This window comes from Oncorhynchus keta, chromosome 10 (assembly GCF_023373465.1).
Source record: "Oncorhynchus keta strain PuntledgeMale-10-30-2019 chromosome 10, Oket_V2, whole genome shotgun sequence".
Lineage (NCBI taxonomy): Eukaryota > Metazoa > Chordata > Actinopteri > Salmoniformes > Salmonidae > Oncorhynchus > Oncorhynchus keta.
The window spans coordinates 30,044,077-30,062,360 of NC_068430.1; the positions used below are offsets into that span (position 1 = coordinate 30,044,077).

General features: G+C 46.6%; 1 protein-coding gene across 8 annotated transcripts in view; it reads right to left on the bottom strand.

The window, feature by feature from the left end:
- Nucleotides 1-448: 448 nt before the first annotated feature.
- Nucleotides 449-18,284, bottom strand: part of pax7a (paired box 7a) — a 69,122-nt gene continuing 51,286 nt past the window's right edge. For all 8 annotated transcript variants that reach the window (XM_052526839.1, XM_052526838.1, XM_052526843.1 and 5 more), the window contains exons 8-9: nt 2,579-2,828; nt 449-1,303 (exon numbers count right to left, since the gene is read on the bottom strand). In XM_052526839.1, coding sequence (XP_052382799.1) covers nt 1,188-1,303; nt 2,579-2,828 — 366 coding nt within the window. In that variant the 3' untranslated portion in view covers nt 449-1,187. The remainder of the gene's footprint in view (nt 1,304-2,578; nt 2,829-18,284) is intronic.

Consider the following 18,284-nt stretch of genomic DNA (forward strand, 5'->3'; position numbering starts at 1 on the left):
AGAAGGTCAAAACGCTTACTAAGATGAGAGCTCAAGGGAACAGGCAGAGGAACAGCAGTCTGGGAAACAATCAGGTATTGTACACTATGGTAAAAATACTATAGTATTCACTGTAGGGTTTTTGTGGACTTTACTGTAGCATCTACTGTAATATTTACTGAAGTATACTGTAGATATTACAGATAACTATAGTACTTTAGTAAGAAAAAAAGTATATACTACATGAATAAATGTTGTGGTTTTGGGAACTGTAGAATACTGTATAGTTTAGAAGTGGAAGCTTTCTCCTTGTATGTAGGTAGGTACGTAGATCTGGGGTCTGAGCCGTAGTTCAGAGAGTCTGTTCCCTTCTATAACCTGTAGGGGACAAAACATATTTTCTATACTTGGCATGTAGGTTTCCATTTATGGGTGGCACAAATTACGATTTGTGTGTGTGTCTGGGGGGTTCTACAGTATACTACAACATTCAATAGTAAGTACTATACATGGTCGAGGGATACTACAGGGTGTAGTATAGTATTCTACAGTATACTACAATTTACTATAGAATTTGATAGTAAGCACTGTATTATTCTATAGTAAACTGACGTATTTTCTCATGTGGGAGCATCTCTCTCTGACTGGGCTGCCACACGCATGAACGTACGCACACATCCACACACACACAGACACACTCTGCACCACACTACACTGTATCACCTCAGTCATCTGCTAGCATCACACTGACAGAAAAAAGAGCCATGAAGAGAATAAAAAACAAAATCACATGAATCATAATCATAACAGCAATAATAATATAAACAATATTGATATAAAACAAGAGGGATTATCATTTGAATGACATTGGCTTAGTGAACTACTATAAACAACAAGGTCAATGTACATTTGGAAATGGCTCTGAGTGTGGACTGGAATGCAGCCAGGGGCCTGTTCTCCATGCTGGCTGGAGCCAATGTCTCTGGGATGTCTGGACAGAGCCAATCAGGGGTGAGGATGGTACAGGGGAGGGGCAGAGCCAAGGTTTACACAGCCTGACAGCCTGACTGCCTGCTGGGTGAGGAGAGAGAGAATGTGTGCTGGTGCAGTGGATGGGCTGCAGGGTGGGCGGCAGCAGTAGCGTGGTGTATGTACTGTAGGGGGGTGTTGAGTTTAGACTGGGTGGAGTCAGGCAGAGGCTGGGTGTTTCAGTAGGCCTGTCCCGTCTCCACCTGCAGCAGTCCCAGGACAGCAGAGTGGTCTCCCAGCTTCATCCTCCTCTGGGTGGACAGACTCACGTTCTTAGCCAGGTAGTCAACTGCAGCTGGAGAGAACAGACACACAAAGATTCACACATTTGCATGTGAGGGATACACACACACACACACACACACACACACACACACACACACACACACACACACACACACACACACACACACACACACACACACACACACACACACACACACACACACACACACACACACACACACACACACACTCACACACACACTCACACACAACACACGGCCAACCCTTATGTCCTTGTTGGTCACTGTTGTTCATTTCATCTCTCTGTCTGACTCTGTTCTAAATCAGTTCTGACAGAACCAGTGGAGTAAAATGAGAAATAATTTGAAAACAAAACAATCTCTTTCCCATGCCCTGTTTGAGGTTGGCATAGACTTGGCACGGGCATGTGCCACCTCATAGTGTCTCCATGCTGTCACTCAGCATGGTCCCAGAGTGTATTGTGTGTGCCAGTCTTCATTACACTTGGCATCTCTGATTTCATGCCCTCCACACTTCCCTTCCCCGATCATTTTCATCAGTAGACAGCAGCTCTCTCTTTTCTCCTCCATTCATTAGCCAGCCACTGTGCTCAATCACTGTCTTAATTAACCACAGATCAGATCACATCCACACGGCCATCAGTCTCTCTGCTCTGCAAGCTGGCTGCAGATAACACTACTGTCACACAAACTCACGCACACAGACACACACGCACACACACACACACCTAAACAAACACGCACAGGTATACACATGGGACCAAAGGAGGCTGGCTGGGGAAGTGTGCTACAGTTTACCCCTTATGAAGGGTTGTGACAGCATCAGTCAATAATTATGCTAATCTAATAGATCAGCCTGTTTCCTGCCCCGAGGTGTGTGTGTGTGTGTGTTTGTTTGTGTGTGTGTGAGATAGAAAGAAAGAGAAAGGGGTGGCTAAGAGGACAGTGTGGCCCCTCAGGGTCTATTAATGCCTTTGAAGTGGCCCTGTCCTCATTCCCAGCCAAGCAGAGCAGAGCATAGTGTGACTAAGCTAGACAGCACCGAATGGGAATCAGAGGCCTTTATCAGGAGCACGTGTCTGCTCTGACAGACCAGGAGTCAAAGGTCAGGGGGCAGCCCGGCCTGGGAGGTGGTGGTGGTGGCACCATTTCCTCTAACTACCACTGGTCCCATGTAATATGAGATGGAAGACATGCAGGAGACTTGGAAGGAGGTCAGATGGGAAAGGCAAAAGACATCCACTCATATACAAACACACACACACTTTCTCACATTCACACATAAACACAGATGCAGTACTTACTCTGTCCATACTGGCTGTACTGGTATCCAGCAGTGACAGGGTCCACACTGTAGCTGGTGGCGCTGTAGGTGGGGGGGCAGTAGGACTGGGAGGAAGCCAGGCTGTCCACCCCCTTGATGGAGTCAGAGCGCTGGCTGCAGCTGGCTGAGATGGGGTTGGAGGACTCCAGGCTGCCATGGAGGGGGGAGATGGAGAAATCATGCTGGGACTGAGAGGGCACCGCGTTGGGGTTACTCAGGATGCTCATCACCTGGGGAGGGAGGGCAGAGAGGAGACAGAGGGGGAGTTAGAAAGGCTAGGGTACTAAATAATATGGATGAGATTGAGTGACTGCACTACTGAGTTGTACAGAGGCATCTTAAAAAACTGTCTTTTAACCTTGAAACATGGACCAACATAAAAAGGGGGGAAAAGGAAAGGTGCGAGGGATGGGGATGTAGATGTAGGGAGATGTAGGGATGTAGGGAGATGTAGGGAGATGAGGTGAGAGAGGGAGATGGGGTGAGGGATGGGGATGTAGATGTAGGGAGATGTAGGGATGTAGGGAGATGTAGGGAGATGAGGGAGATGGGGTGAGGGATGGGGATGTAGATGTAGGGAGATGTAGGGATGTAGGGAGATGTAGGGAGATGAGGGAGATGGGGTGAGGGATGGGGATGTAGATGTAGGGAGATGTAGGGAGATGTAGGGAGATGAGGTGAGAGAGGGAGATGGGGTGAGGGATGGGGATGTAGATGTAGGGATGTAGGGAGATGTAGGGAGATGAGGTGAGAGAGGGAGATGTAGATGTAGGGAGATGTAGGGAGATGAGGGAGATGGGGTGAGGGATGGGGATGTAGATGTAGGGAGATGTAGGGAGATGAGGGAGATGGGGTGAGGGATGGGGATGTAGATGTAGGGAGATGTAGGGAGATGAGGGAGATTTACATTACATTTAACATTTAAGTCATTTAGCAGACGCTCTTATCCAGGAGATGGGGTGAGGGATGGGGATGTAGATGTAGGGATGTAGGGAGATGAGGGAGATGGGGTGAGGGATGGGGATGTAGATGTAGATGTAGGGATGTAGGGAGATGGCGGGAGATGGGGTGAGGGATGGGGATGTAGATGTAGGGATGTAGGGAGATGGGGTGAGGGATGGGGATGTAGATGTAGGGAGATGTAGGGATGTAGGGAGATGGGGTGAGAGAGGGAGATGGGGTGAGGGATGGGGATGTAGATGTAGGGAGATGTAGGGATGTAGGGAGATGTAGGGAGATGTAGGGATGTAGGGAGATGTAGGGAGATGTAGTGATGTAGGGAGATGGGGTGAGAGAGGGAGATGGGGTGAGGGATGGGGATGTAGATGTAGGGAGATGTAGGGATGTAGGGAGATGTAGGGAGATGAGGTGAGAGAGGGAGATGGGGTGAGGGATGGGGATGTAGATGTAGGGAGATGTAGGGATGTAGGGAGATGTAGGGAGATGAGGGAGATGGGGTGAGGGATGGGGATGTAGATGTAGGGAGATGTAGGGATGTAGGGAGATGTAGGGAGATGTAGGGAGATGGGGTGAGAGAGGGAGGTGGGGTGAGAGAGGGAGATGGGGTGAGGGATGGGGATGTAGATGCAGGGATGTAGGGAGATGGGGTGAGAGAGGGAGATGGGGTGAGAGAGGGAGATGAGGTGAGAGAGGGAGATGGGGTGAGGAAGGGAGATGAGGTGAGAGAGGGAGATGGGGTGAGAGAGAGAGAGATGGGATGAGAGAGGGAGATGGGGTGAGAGAGGGAGATGGGGTGAGGGAGGGAGATGGGGTGAGAGAGGGAGATGGGGTGAGGGAGGGAGATGGGGTGAGAGAGGGAGATGGGGTGAGAGAGGGAGATGAGGTGAGAGAGGGAGATGGGGTGAGAGAGGGAGATGAGTTGAGAGAGGGAGATGGGGTGAGAGAGGGAGATGGGGTGAGAGAGGGAGATGAGGTGAGAGAGGGAGATGGGGTGAGAGAGGGAGATGAGGTGAGAGAGGGAGATGAGGTGAGAGAGGGAGATGGGATGAGAGAGAGAGATGGGATGAGAGAGAGAGATGGGATGAGAGAGGGAGATGGGGTGAGAGAGGGAGATGGGGTGAGGGAGGGAGATGAGGTGAGAGAGGGAGATGGGATGAGAGAGAGAGATGGGATGAGAGAGAGAGATGGGATGAGAGAGGGGAAGAAACAAAAATACTGTTTTATTAGTGGTGCCAGTGAGTTCAGTGTTAAACGCAGAGACAGTGTGGGGACAGTGTGGGGACAGAAGGGTCTTAGAGTGATAATAGAGCCACTGACAGACAGAACCACTATGTCCCAGAGCCTGGAGGTTGGAGGAGGCCTGAGGCCTACATCACAACAAGCACTGAGGGACTCCCTAATCCCCAGCCCCTAGCCTAGCCATCTCATGAATAGTAATGAAGTTGGAAGCAGTAAACGATCCTCTTAGATCACATCCCCACAGAAATAGTCTCCACTAGCCTCACTGAAGGGCCTACTGCTAGTGTGAGTTAGGGTTATGGCTAGGGTAAGTATTAGGGGTGTTATTTATACAGCATGAGTGCATTTATTTCAATACTCTGTAATCTCATCTAATATACAATGATGAGTTAACAAATAATACACTTGTGGTATGAATATGATTATCTCCATGAGACAAGAGGCACAGACCATCGCCATAATGCAATGCAGATGGAGGTTTCTACTGAGCTTCTGGCCTAAATTGAAACGTTAGAATTGGACTATAATGTCCCTTTTTATAAAACTAGAAAGGGCCGGGGAGATTGTGAATGGGGGAAATGGTCCCACACATGCTTCCCTTATATTGCATGGAAGCATCCTCCCCAACATCAGGTTCACGTTGTCTCGTTACGCTGGGCTGGCCTTTGGCGCTTTGGCTGCTAAACCAATTAGCCCATCATGGAGGTGGTTAAACACACACACACACACACACACACACACACACACACACACACACACACACACACACACACACACACACACACACACACACACACACACACACACACACACACACACACACACACACACACACACACACACACAGTTTTAGGTTTAAACACAGTTCACAGAGCTGATGCTGTGGTGCAAAATATCCTACAGAAGGACAGGGCACCCAGTCAATCTCCAGAGTGGACATCCAAGCAACCATTATACTGTAGAACCTCTTCACCTCATTCATACGCAGCCCTACTGCTCAGCAATACATAGCCAGACACACACACCGGATAGGGAAAATGTATCTTATTCCACAAATTAATCCTATTCTGCAAAAACTGTCTCTGAGGAAATATGAAGCACTTGAGGCACATCAGACATAAAGGCTGTTTAGTGATTTCCTCATGTTAATTCTATCAGGATGGAAACCCCCCACCATCCACCGGCCCCACAACTTATTCAGACAGAACATGTGACATGTATCCATAAGAGGGAGATTTATGGCTCTCTGCATGCAGGACACATGGGACGCTCTCTCATAAATTGACTGGAGCTGGAAAACAGACTCCTTCTCAGTGTGGAACCTCCTATACCCTGCTGTACTGTGCTGTGCTGGGCTGTGTTGTGGTGTACTGTGCTGGTCATGTGACTGGGTGTGAGGAAGTGCTAGTTGGGGGTCCAGGGAGACAGCTGGAGGGGGTGGTGCCAGATATAGTCATCAGTTAATTGAAGCTTGATTACATTGCTTCCTTATTTAAACATTAAATAATAAAATGGCCAACAATCAGTGGCTGTGCTAAATTGAGCCTAATTACTATTCATAGATTTCACCAGTTCCTCAACAGAGATGGCCACTTTTCATGGACAATTATTTTTTTTCCACAAGATTGCAAAAAAGTTTGTAAAAAGACAGTATTGTCTGGACGGTTGTATCCTTGAGATGCCCTTCCTAAAATTGTTCAGAAGGTTTTGGTTAACTGATGCTGGAGGGGGGAAAGGTAAGCTCCTCGATTGAGCCTGGGTTCATATTCGCTATCTGTAATGTCCTACTGCTTTCACACAGCTAAATAAAAATCAATGCCATTTCACCACTTCCCACTATGATCTGATGTGGGTGGAGATATGGCTGATGCTGAGTATCAGCTGCAGGGTGTAAAACACACCCTCAACAGGCCTTTAGACCTGCTCTGCTCCAGAACAACACCACTCAATACACACTTAACACCCTCACTCCCTTTCAGAATAGTCCTCCACTACACCCCTTCCTCCCTCTCTCTCTCGCTCTCCGTACAGCGTCCTCAGTGTTCGTTTGTTGTTTGACTTTGTGCTAGGGCTGTTGGAGGAGATAATGTGAGCCAGGACCAGTTTAAAGGACACTGCTCCAGGGCGTTCCCTGCCTCTCTCTATACAGATAGATTACTTTATAAATAATAATAAAAAACTCATTAATTCTCTCAACTTCTGAGCCCTCCAGCCCTGCGGCAGAGTGAACAGGGAACTGGAAGTTGATACAATGTGAATCCTTTCAGAAAAATAAATTGAGCATTTGCGACACAAAAATACATTCTTTTATACCCTGCTAATTTCCTTAACAGTGAAATTATCTTTTTTTGTCTACTTAAATGTTTGACGAGCCTTTGCTCTTTGTTGGATGTGCTTCCTGAATAAAATAACTTGACTTACTGTGAGGAAGTTGACTGAATGAGAAAGCGGAAGGCAATATTTTCAAAAATTGAAAAAATGGCATCATTTCTTACATACAATACTCACTAAATTCCCTACAGTGACATATTCAAGCCACAGCTTCAAAGAGATGCCTTATGCCACAATGTTATTTATTAACCTTTATTTTCACGATATATGAAGTACACAATCAGTGCAATATAACTAAACAATACTTACATGATGTATATACGGTCATGTAATGTGCTATGCTCATCTTAACCCTTGAATGACAACATCAGGTCAGAGTGCACCTGTGCTCACTGCTCACTAGTGATGGATGAAAATGTTCATGATACGTTTTTTTCATGTTCACAAAAATATTTCACAGACAAAGTTTTTGCATCTGAAAGAAAGTGATACAGCATAAGGAAAATAAAAAAGAGAGTATATAGATATAAAGAGAGTATATAGATATAAAGAGAGGGGGGAGGAAAGAGGAGAGAGAAGAGAGAAAGAGAGAGTGAGAGTGTGAGAGAGAGGCTTTGGGAAGTACAAAGACTCCTGTAGGACTGAGTTGGCCTGAGGGCCAGCCTGCCTGGAGAGCTGATAGGACAGCCCTGTGTTCCATTCTCGGCGCCAGCGCCCTCGCCAACACACCCCACTCCACAAACACTTCTCTTAATCTGCGCAAGACTGGATTAGCTCCCCTGTCACCGATAGCTCCCGTTCTGCCCAAATCGAATGCCCCCAAGACATACCTTTAAGTTCGGTAGAGGTCACTGGGGCAGAGAGGAGAAAATAAGCACTCCAAATGTCTGGAAGTTATCTGAGGGGCGCAGAATAACATCGCACACCTTGGCAGATCTGCCTGGCTGATACACGCCTCAGCTGGGAATGACTTAAGATCAGGGATGACGATGACACCAAATTTGGGTAGATGTTTTTTCAATGTCAGTCCTAGGGTGTCATTACAGAGAGTAAATGTATTGTTGAATTTACTGACCTATAAGGTAAGAAGTATGAGTACACTGAATGGTATTTCTTGGTTGATTGGAAATAATTCAAACTTGCGCAACGGCTAAAATTGGGTGCAATATTCCATATAAAATATTGAATTATTTACAAATTATTTCTGAGAACTGATTAAAAAAAACACATGCACATATTACTCTAAATCTAGTAGAAACATTTTACTGATACAGTATCAAATAAACAACAGCATCAATTTCTTCATTTTGAAATCAACTAGGAAAGAGAATTAAAAAGAAAAGATGAAGGAGTTTTTCTAAAGAGTCAATGGACCAGTGCAACCCCAAGTCCACCCACACTCCCCCTCAGCCCTCCCCTCCCCCTCCCCCTCAGCCCTCCTTCTCACATGAGAGGAGCAGCCCAGCGGGCAGTAAGGCCCCTCATCTGAGCAGACATAATGACTATTTAAAAATAACAGCGATTGCATAAATTGAATTAGAGCGTTTTGGTCACGGTGGAGGTGATGGCAGTGGTAGGGGAGCTGTGTGGGGCCGTGCCGCAGACTGACGTGTTGGTGGCAGGCAGCAGATGACGGGCCCTGGCCTGTGAGTCAGTGCATTAATTGGCCGCGGCACGTTAATCAAAAGTGAAAAGTGTCTTCCGCCACCAATGCTATGGGACGAGGAGAGACAGAGACAGGATGAAGAGAGGGTGAGAGGGAGGATGGGAACTGGAGAGAGAGAAATAGGTTTTTGAAGCATGTGGGTTGTACGGGCGGAGGGGGGTTAATTGTGTTCAATTAAGTGCCTGATTGGCACTGACAGAATCTGGGCATTGACAAGCTAGGCACAGATGAGGACGATTAGCGGGCATTGGAACAAGCTGTCACTTCTCACAACATGTTAGCCATACTACCACAGTGTCCCCCAGTCTCTCAACTCTGCTCTCTAACACTTCTCCCCACAAACACTGAACTGTACTATTTTATCTAACAGCTAAACTCGAGACCTAAACACACACAATATCAAATGAAATTCCACATGATCTTAAATAAATACTAATTCCAAAATGTTTCATAAAATGTCATTGGAGAATAATAGTTTTGACAAAATGCATTTTCTTCCCCGGCTCCCACCCGTCTTCTCTAACCCTGTGTTCAATGGAGCACAGCTGCCTGCTACTACCCAGAGAAAGGTCTCCCTCCCTCCTAAACATCCAACAGTGCATGCAGGGCCCCTCACTAAACAGAGGTTAATATGCCGTCTATTGGGCTGCAATTGGAGAACGTGTGGGGAGCAATCCTCTATTCTCTGCTAGTGATATGCTTGAGTTACTGTGGGATGGATTCAGCCACCAGGAACAAGAGCAACCCCCTCCAATACACAAACATGCACGCACGCACACACGCGCACGCACGCACGCACACACACGCACACACACACACACACACACACACACACACACACACACACACACACACACACACACACACACACACACACACACACACACACACACACACACACACACACACACACACACACACACACGCGCGCACGCCCACACACACACACACACACACACACACACACACACACACACACACACACACACACACACACACATACACACACACACACACACGCACTGCAACTCTCCTCACCTCGCATCACCGTCTGCCAAATTAAACGGCAGATTTTCTGATTCCAGCAGAGTGGTTTCAGTGAGGCAGGGCTGTGTGTATAAGGGAGGGTGCAGCTCAGAGAGGACAGAGAGGCGTATCGGGGAGCGGGGAAGTCGGGGGGAGTTGGGGGGGTTTGTTTGCTAAAAACAGCAGGGGCCAGGCCTAGTGAAAAATGTCAGGTCAAATTGTTCTTGACAGTGTTAATGTTTGCACCTCATAGCCATAATTACATGTAAATAAATAGTGAAATAGCTCTCAGCTGGAGACTGAGAGGAGTGGGCTGCAACTCCAGACAACCAGCTGGGGACCCAACCACATCACACATTCTCATTTTACTGGCCCACGAGAAAGAGGAAGAGAGAGCAAGGGAGAAAGTGAGGGAGAGAGAGAGAGAGAGTGAGTGAGTGACTGAGTGACTGAGTGAGTGAGTGAGTGAGTGAGTGAGTGAGTGAGTGAGTGAGTGAGTGAGTGAGTGAGTGAGTGAGTGAGTGAGTGAGTGAGAAACATTATATGTGATGTTTACAAAAATATCTTAAGTAACAAAATTATATTTTTGTTTTAAGCTTGAAACAAATATGCTTTGATGTCCAAGATGATCAGAATAATGTTCTAAAGATGCTGTAAAATATAACACTGAGCAATACTGGGCTCCATTTCACTTTGGTGGGAAGCTGAGATATGTGGGTGGTGTAGGGCACCATAGGGTTAGACTGGGGGAGGGGGAGGGGAGCAACAGGGATAGTGTGCCAATGAAGGACTCGGAAAGAGAGAGAGAGAGAGAGAGAGAGGGAGGGAGGGAGATAGAGAGAGAGAGAGAGAGAGAGAGAGAGAGAGAGGGAGGGAGGGAGGGAGGGAGGGAGGGAGGGAAGGAAGGAAGGAAGGAAGGAAGGAAGGAAGGAAGGAAGGAAGGAAGGAAGGAAGGAAGGAGAGAGAGAGAGAGAGAGAGAGAGAGAGAGAGAGAGAGGGAGGGAGGGAGGGAGGGAAGGAGAGAGAGAGAGAGAGAGAGAGATGACCAAAGAGGTATTAATCACATCCATGCACCTGTCAGAGTGGCATCTGGAACTAACAGGAAACACATGCAGCCAGACAACATCCCACACCTCCAGACGGACAGCTAGCAGGGCAGGTTGACTGCAGCACTGCCCTGCTGCGACTCTGCCACCCCCTGACCCCTCCCACAGAGGTCACACTGAGCATGCCTCACACACCACACACTTCACCTGCCTCCTTTCCTGCCCCAACAAATGGAAGGTATGAGACTGCATAATACTAATAATAAATAATTATAATTATTATAATTATAATAACAAACAAAATATTGATGATGATGATGATGCCGATAATAATAATCATAATCATAATAATAAGTAGAAGAACCAAATAAGTAGAAGAAGCAAAAAACATTGTTAAGCGATGGAAAATAATGCAACAAATCTATGGAATAAAAACGTCTTGAGCATGTTTCACAGTGTACGCCTGTGTGTAATTGGTATTCAAGATAGGATTGATGTATGTGCCTATACTTTAATAAAGGCAATACCATTCTCAATCTTATAGGTATTTTGTCTGCGTGGGACACACAGCATGTGAATCAGTCTCAGTCATTTCCTACTTAAATCTTCTAGGATTTACTGAAATGTATATTGGCTGCCTCTCCAAGATAAATGTAAATCGCATTCCCTTATATTTACTATTTATCAGGATACAGCAGCTCACTTTCTGCAGGAAATATCTTTTACCCACAAACACCATTGCATTTAAATAGCATTTTTATTGTCGCCATAGCCTTTCATCTGGGCGCAGGGAGTAGAGCTGCCTCACCAGGGGGAGAGAGAGAGAGTGACGGAGAGAAAGAGAGAGCGAGGGACAGAGACAGCCAGAGAGTGAGAGAGAGCGAGAGAGAGAAAGAGAGAGCGAGGGACAGAGACAGCCAGAGAGTGAGAGAGAGCGAGAGAGAGAGAGAAAGAGAGAGCGAGGGACAGAGACAGCCAGAGAGTGAGAGAGAGCGAGAGAAAGAGAGAGCGAGGGACAGAGACAGCCAGAGAGTGAGAGAGAGCGAGAGAGAGAGACAGCCAGAGAGTGAGAGAGAGCGAGAGAGAGAGACAGCCAGAGAGTGAGCGAGAGCGAGAGAGAGACAGCCAGAGAGTGAGAGAGAGCGAGAGAGAGAGAGACAGCCAGAGAGTGAGAGAGAGCGAGGGACAGAGACAGCCAGAGAGTGAGAGAGAGCGAGAGAGAGAGAGAAAGAGAGAGCGAGGGACAGAGACAGCCAGAGAGTGAGAGAGAGCGAGAGAGAGAGACAGCCAGAGAGTGAGAGAGAGCGAGAGAGAGAGAAAGAGAGAGCGAGGGACAGAGACAGCCAGAGAGTGAGAGAGAGCGAGAGAGAGAGAGAAAGAGAGAGCGAGGGACAGAGACAGCCAGAGAGTGAGAGAGAGCGAGAGAGAGAGAGAAAGAGAGAGCGAGGGACAGAGACAGCCAGAGAGTGAGAGAGAGCGAGAGAGAGAGAGAAAGAGAGAGCGAGGGAGAGAGACAGCCAGAGAGTGAGAGAGAGCGAGAGAGAGAGACACCCAGAGAGTGAGAGAGAGCGAGGGACAGAGACAGCCAGAGAGTGAGAGAGAGCGAGAGAGAGAGAGAAAGAGAGAGCGAGGGACAGAGACAGCCAGAGAGTGAGAGAGAGCGAGAGAGAGAGACAGCCAGAGAGTGAGAGAGAGAGCGAGAGAGAGAGAGAGAGAGAGAGAGAGAGAGAGAGAGAGAGAGAGAGAGAGAGAGAGAGAGAGAGAGAGAGAGAGAGAGAGAGAGAGAGAGAGAGAAAGAGAGAGCGAGGGACAAAGACAGCCAGAGAGTGAGAGAGAGCGAGAGAGAGAGACAGCCAGAGAGTGAGAGAGAGCGAGGGACAGAGACAGCCAGAGAGTGAGAGAGAGCGAGAGAGAGAGAGAGAGAGACAGCCAGAGAGTGAGAGAGAGCGAGAGAGAGAGACAGCCAGAGAGTGAGAGAGAGCGAGGGACAGAGACAGCCAGAGAGTGAGAGAGAGAGAGAGAGAGAGAGAGAGAGAGAGAGAGAGAGAGAGAGAGAGAGAGAGAGAGAGAGAGAGAGAGAGAGAGAGAGAGAGAGAGAGAGAGAGAAAGAGAAAAAGAGGACGAGGGACAGAGACAGCCAGAGAGTGAGAGAGAGCGAGAGAGAGCGAGAAAGAGAGAGCGAGGGACAGAGACAGCAAGAGAGTGAGAGAGAGCGAGAGAGAGAGACAGCCAGAGAGTGAGAGAGAGAGAGAGAGAGAGAGAAAGAGAGAGCGAGGGACAGAGACAGCCAGAGAGTGAGAGAGAGCGAGAGAGAGAGACAGCCAGAGAGTGAGAGAGAGCGAGGGACAGAGACAGCCAGAGAGTGAGAGAGAGTGAGGGACAGAGACAGCCAGAGAGTGAGAGAGAGCGAGAGAGAGAGAGAGAGAGAGAGAGAGAGAGAGAGAGAGAGAGAGAGAGAGAGAGAGAGAGAGAGAGAGAAGAGAAAGAGAGAGCGAGGGACAGAGACAGCCAGAGAGTGAGAGAGAGCGAGCGAGAGAGAGAAAGAGAGAGCGAGGGACAGAGACAGCCAGAGAGTGAGAGAGAGCGAGAGAGAGAGAGAAAGAGAGAGCGAGGGACAGAGACAGCCAGAGAGTGAGAGAGAGCGAGAGAGAGAGACAGCCAGAGAGTGAGAGAGAGCGAGAGAGAGAGCGAGAGAGAGAGCGAGAGAGAGCGAGAGCAAGGGACAGAGACAGCCAGAGAGTGAGAGAGAGAGCGAGAGAGAGAGACAGCCAGAGAGTGAGAGAGAGTGAGAGAGAGTGAGAGAGAGAGTGTGAGAGAGATAGAGAGAGAGAGAGAGAGAGCGAGAGAGAGACAGCCAGAGAGTGAGAGAGAGAGAGAGAGTGAGAGAGAGAGTGTGAGAGAGATAGAGAGAGAGAGAGAGAGAGAGAGAGAGAGAGAGAGAGAGAGAGAGAGAGAGAGAGAGAGAGAGAGAGAGAGAGAGAGAGAGAGACCTACTATTAGCAGGAGTTGCCAAAAAAAGGAGACAGGTTGGTAGGTGAAAAATAGATAAAAACCACATCCAGAGATATTTATGTTAAACAAGAAGGCAAAGAGCGTATTGGTTTAACTTAGCTGTTCTAGCGGGGTTAGAGGTTGAGAGATAGAGAACACAGGCATGGAACCAACCACTGAGAGCCCACTAACTGGTTAAAAAATCAAAAGCCTGTTTAGGAAAAACTTTTGCCCTTGCATCATTTAACATACACACACTGAAGGCACCTAAAACCCTATTCAATCTTGGCAGACAATAAAAATGCTATTTAAATTAGATACATACAGTCAAAAGCCCCATATTGCCAATGTGTGTATGTTTGTGACACCAGCAATCCTTTCCTCTGAGTTCAGAAGTGTTAAACAGGCAGCAAACCTTAATAATCTATGCAGAAACATATAGCCAGTGGATATGATTTACACTCCCTTGATTTTCTTGGCAGCTGCCAAGAGCAGGTCTTATTTTTTGTAATTTTTTTTTTGAAAGCCACTTATATATTTTTTTATACTTGCCAAATTGAAACAGTATTTGTTTTAATGGAAGTTCTAATTAACGTCTATGTATTCCCACTCTTGCTCTGCGAGAGGCTGAGCTATGAATGCAGGCTATGTGTTCATCCCCTTTGATTAGTTGTCAGAAGAGCTTGCCAGCTGACATGGTGCCCGGTGAGAGGCTTAATGCCCAACTTTTAATAATGTGGGGGACTACATGAATCTCCCTCTCTCATTGGTATTCAGGTGCAGGATGTGTTGTTAGAAGTCAGAGATGGGGGAGAAATGGAGCCAGAGCCTCTAGATTGTTCCTATATTTTCCCTTTCCCTCTTTTTGGCAACGACTAGTGTTGTCGTCTGAAATGGAATTCATCCCGTTTCTTAAAGAAGCGTCAGTGTGCTCACTAATGGAGGAGAAGAGCGGCAGCGGCAGCTCGGAGTCTCCCCTGGCTTATCTATGTCAGACAGTTGTGGGGAGTCGCTAGCGAGGCGAGCATAGCATGGTGTCAGCGTGCGTGGTGCGGTGCAGAGCAGCGCGGGTAGCCAGGCAGGCCTGGGGACACGGATCAAAGGGAGGCAGGGGTGAGAGCAGCTCTGCCTGTCTCTGATCCCCTGTGTGTGTGTGTGTGTGTGTGTGTGTGTGTGTGTGTGTGTGTGTGTGTGTGTGTGTGTGTGTGTGTGTGTGTGTGTGTGTGTGTGTGTGTGTGTGTGTGTGTGTGTGTGTGTGTGTGTGTGTGTGTGTGTGTGTTTGTGTTTGTGTGTTTGTGTGTGTTGTGTTTGTGTTTGTGTTTGTGTGTTGTGTGTGTGTGTGTGTGTGTGTGTGTGTGTGTGTGTGTGTGTGTGTGTGTGTGTGTGTGTGTGTGTGTGTGTGTGTGTGTGTGTGTGTGTGTGTGTGCGTGTCGGCCCAGCCCACTTCCACAGCACCACAGGCTCTCCTCACAAATGGCATCCATGGTCCCTCTCACTCCAAGACACACATCACTTCCAGGACAGAGAAAAATGGAGAGTTAACTTACTACCATGATTTATTATCCAACATCCAGCACCAGTCAAAAGTTTGGACAGACCTACTCATTCCAAGGTTTTTCTTATTTTCTATTTTCTACATTGTAGAATAATAGTGAAGACATCAAAACTATGAAATAACATATATGCTATAATGTAATAACCAAAAAGGGTTTAAACAAATCTAAATATATTTTATATTTGAGATTCTTCAAAGTAGTCATCCTTTGCCTTGATGACAGCTTTGCACACTCTTGGAATTCTCTCATCCAGCTTCATGAGGTAGTCGCCTGGAATGCATTTCTATTAACAGGTGTGCCTTTTTAAAGTTTATTTGTGGAATTTCCTTCCTTCTTAACGTGTTTGAGCCAATCAGTTGTGTTGTGACAAGGTAGGGGTTGTATACAGAAGATATCCCTATTTGGTAAAAGACCAAGTCCATATTATGGCAAAAATAGCTCAAATAAGCAAAGAGAAATGACAGTCCATCATTACTTTAAGACATGAAGGTAAGTCATTCCGGAAAATGTAAAGAACTTTGTAAGTTTCTTCAAGCGCAGTAGCAAAAATCATCAAGCGCTATGATGAAACTGGCTCTCATGAGGACCACGACAGGAAAGGAAGGCCCAGAGTTACTTCTGCGGCAGAGGATAAGTTCATTAGAGTGACCAGCCTCAGAAATTGCATCCCAAATAAATGCTTTACAGAGTTCAAGTAACAGACACATCTCAACATCACCTGAGTCCAAATTTGGGATATTTGGTTCCTACCGCTGTGTCTTTGTGAAACGCAGAGTAGGTGAACGAAGGATCTCTGCATGTGTGGTTCCCACCGTGAAGCAGGGCGGAGGAGGTGTGATAGTGTGGGGGTGCTTTGCTGGTGACACTGTCAGTGATTTATTTATAATTCAAGGCAGACTTAACAGCATTTGGCAACGATATGCCATCCCATCTGGTTTGCGCTTAGTGGGACTATTATTTGTTTTTCAACAGGACATTGACCCAACACACCTCCAGGCAGTGTAAGGGCTATTTGGCCAAAAAGGAGAGCGATGGAGTGCTGCATCATATGACCAGGCCCCACATTCACCCAACCTCAACCCAATAGAGATGGTTTGGGGTGAGTTGGACCGCAGAATGAAGGGAAAGCAGCCAACAAGTGCTCAGCATATGTGGGAACTCCTTGAAGACTGTTGGATAAGCATTCCAGGTGAAGCTGGTTGAGAGAATGCCAAGAGTGTGCAAAGCTGTCATCAAGGCAAAAGGTGGCTACTTTGAATAATCTAAAATATAAAAAATATTTAGATTTGTTTAACTTGTTTAACACTTTTTTGGTTACTACATGATTCCTTATGTGTTATTTCATAGTTTTGATGTCTTCACTATTATTCTACAATGTAGAAAATAGTGAAAATAAAGAAAAACCCTGGAATGAGTAGGCGTGTCCAAACTTTTGACTGGTACTGTAGGTTATTTTTTTCAAGCTATTGCTCAGACTCCTTCCTAACACATAGAAGCCTTGAATTGTATGTAATGTTTAATAGTTTTATTTTGCCCTTTTATTTTGACCTTTTATTTTGCCCAGTTCTCTTGTGTGTGGACCTGTTTGATCCATTCCAGGTTTAATCAAAAAGGTCCCATATGTCTATTCATCATTTATTCACAGTCATAATTGTTGGAGGTACAGAAATGTGGTTTTAAGATGTGCTATGATCAACAGCCCAGTACACCTGAGTGTGGTTGATAGACTGACTTGTAGCAGTTTTTCCCTACATGGATGTATGTTATTTCACTCTGAGACAATGCATCGTGTCCCTCTGTGTGTTATCCTCAACTTCAATATCCCTGGGATTTGTCTAAAAAAGTTGCAATGTTTGTATTTCATTACAGAGGGCTTCTTCCCTTGTAGGGTTTGAACACAAACTCGAACTCTAGCTGTTGGTACTGCTGGAGCCTCATGAGCAGCAGTTGTTTTCTCTTCTCTCCCAGCAGTTGTTTTCTCCCCTCTCCCAGCAGGTGTCCCTGTCATGCAACAAAGAGGAATTCAGCCAAAACGGTTGCCAAAGAACACATCTCCCAAGAATAACTAGGGCTTCAAAGTCTTATTTGAAGATAGTGGCCATAGAGTTGTATATGACCTGACATTGTTTCTGGGGAGGATGTAGACCACCTCAGCTCTGGATATGTTTCCTTTTACAGTGCTGCTGTTTCACCATGACATAACCAGGTACAGCAGGCTCTGTAAATACAATGCAACTACCTGTGTTTCACCATGACATAACCAGGTACAGCAGGCTGTGTAAATACAATGCAACTACCTGTGTTTCACCATGACATAACCAGGTACAGCAGGCTCTGTAAATACAATGCAACTACCTGTGTTTCACCATGACATAACCAGGTACAGCAGGCTCTGTAAATACAATGCAACTACCTGTGTTTCACCATGACATAACCAGGTACAGCAGGCTCTGTAAATACAATGCAACTACCTGTGTTTCACCATGACATAACCAGGTACAGCAGGCTCTGTAAATACAATGCAACTACCTGTGTTTCACCATGCCATAACCAGGTACAGCAGGCTCTGTAAATACAATGCAACTACCTGTGTTTCACCATGACATAACCAGGTACAGCAGGCTCTGTAAATACAATGCAACTACCTGTGTTTCACCATGACATAACCAGGTACAGCAGGCTCTGTAAATACAATGCAACTACCTGTGTTTCACCATGACATAACCAGGTACAGCAGGCTCTGTAAATACAATGCAACTACCTGTGTTTCACCATGCCATAACCAGGTACAGCAGGCTCTGTAAATACAATGCAACTACCTGTGTTTCACCATGACATAACCAGGTACAGCAGGCTCTGTAAATACAATGC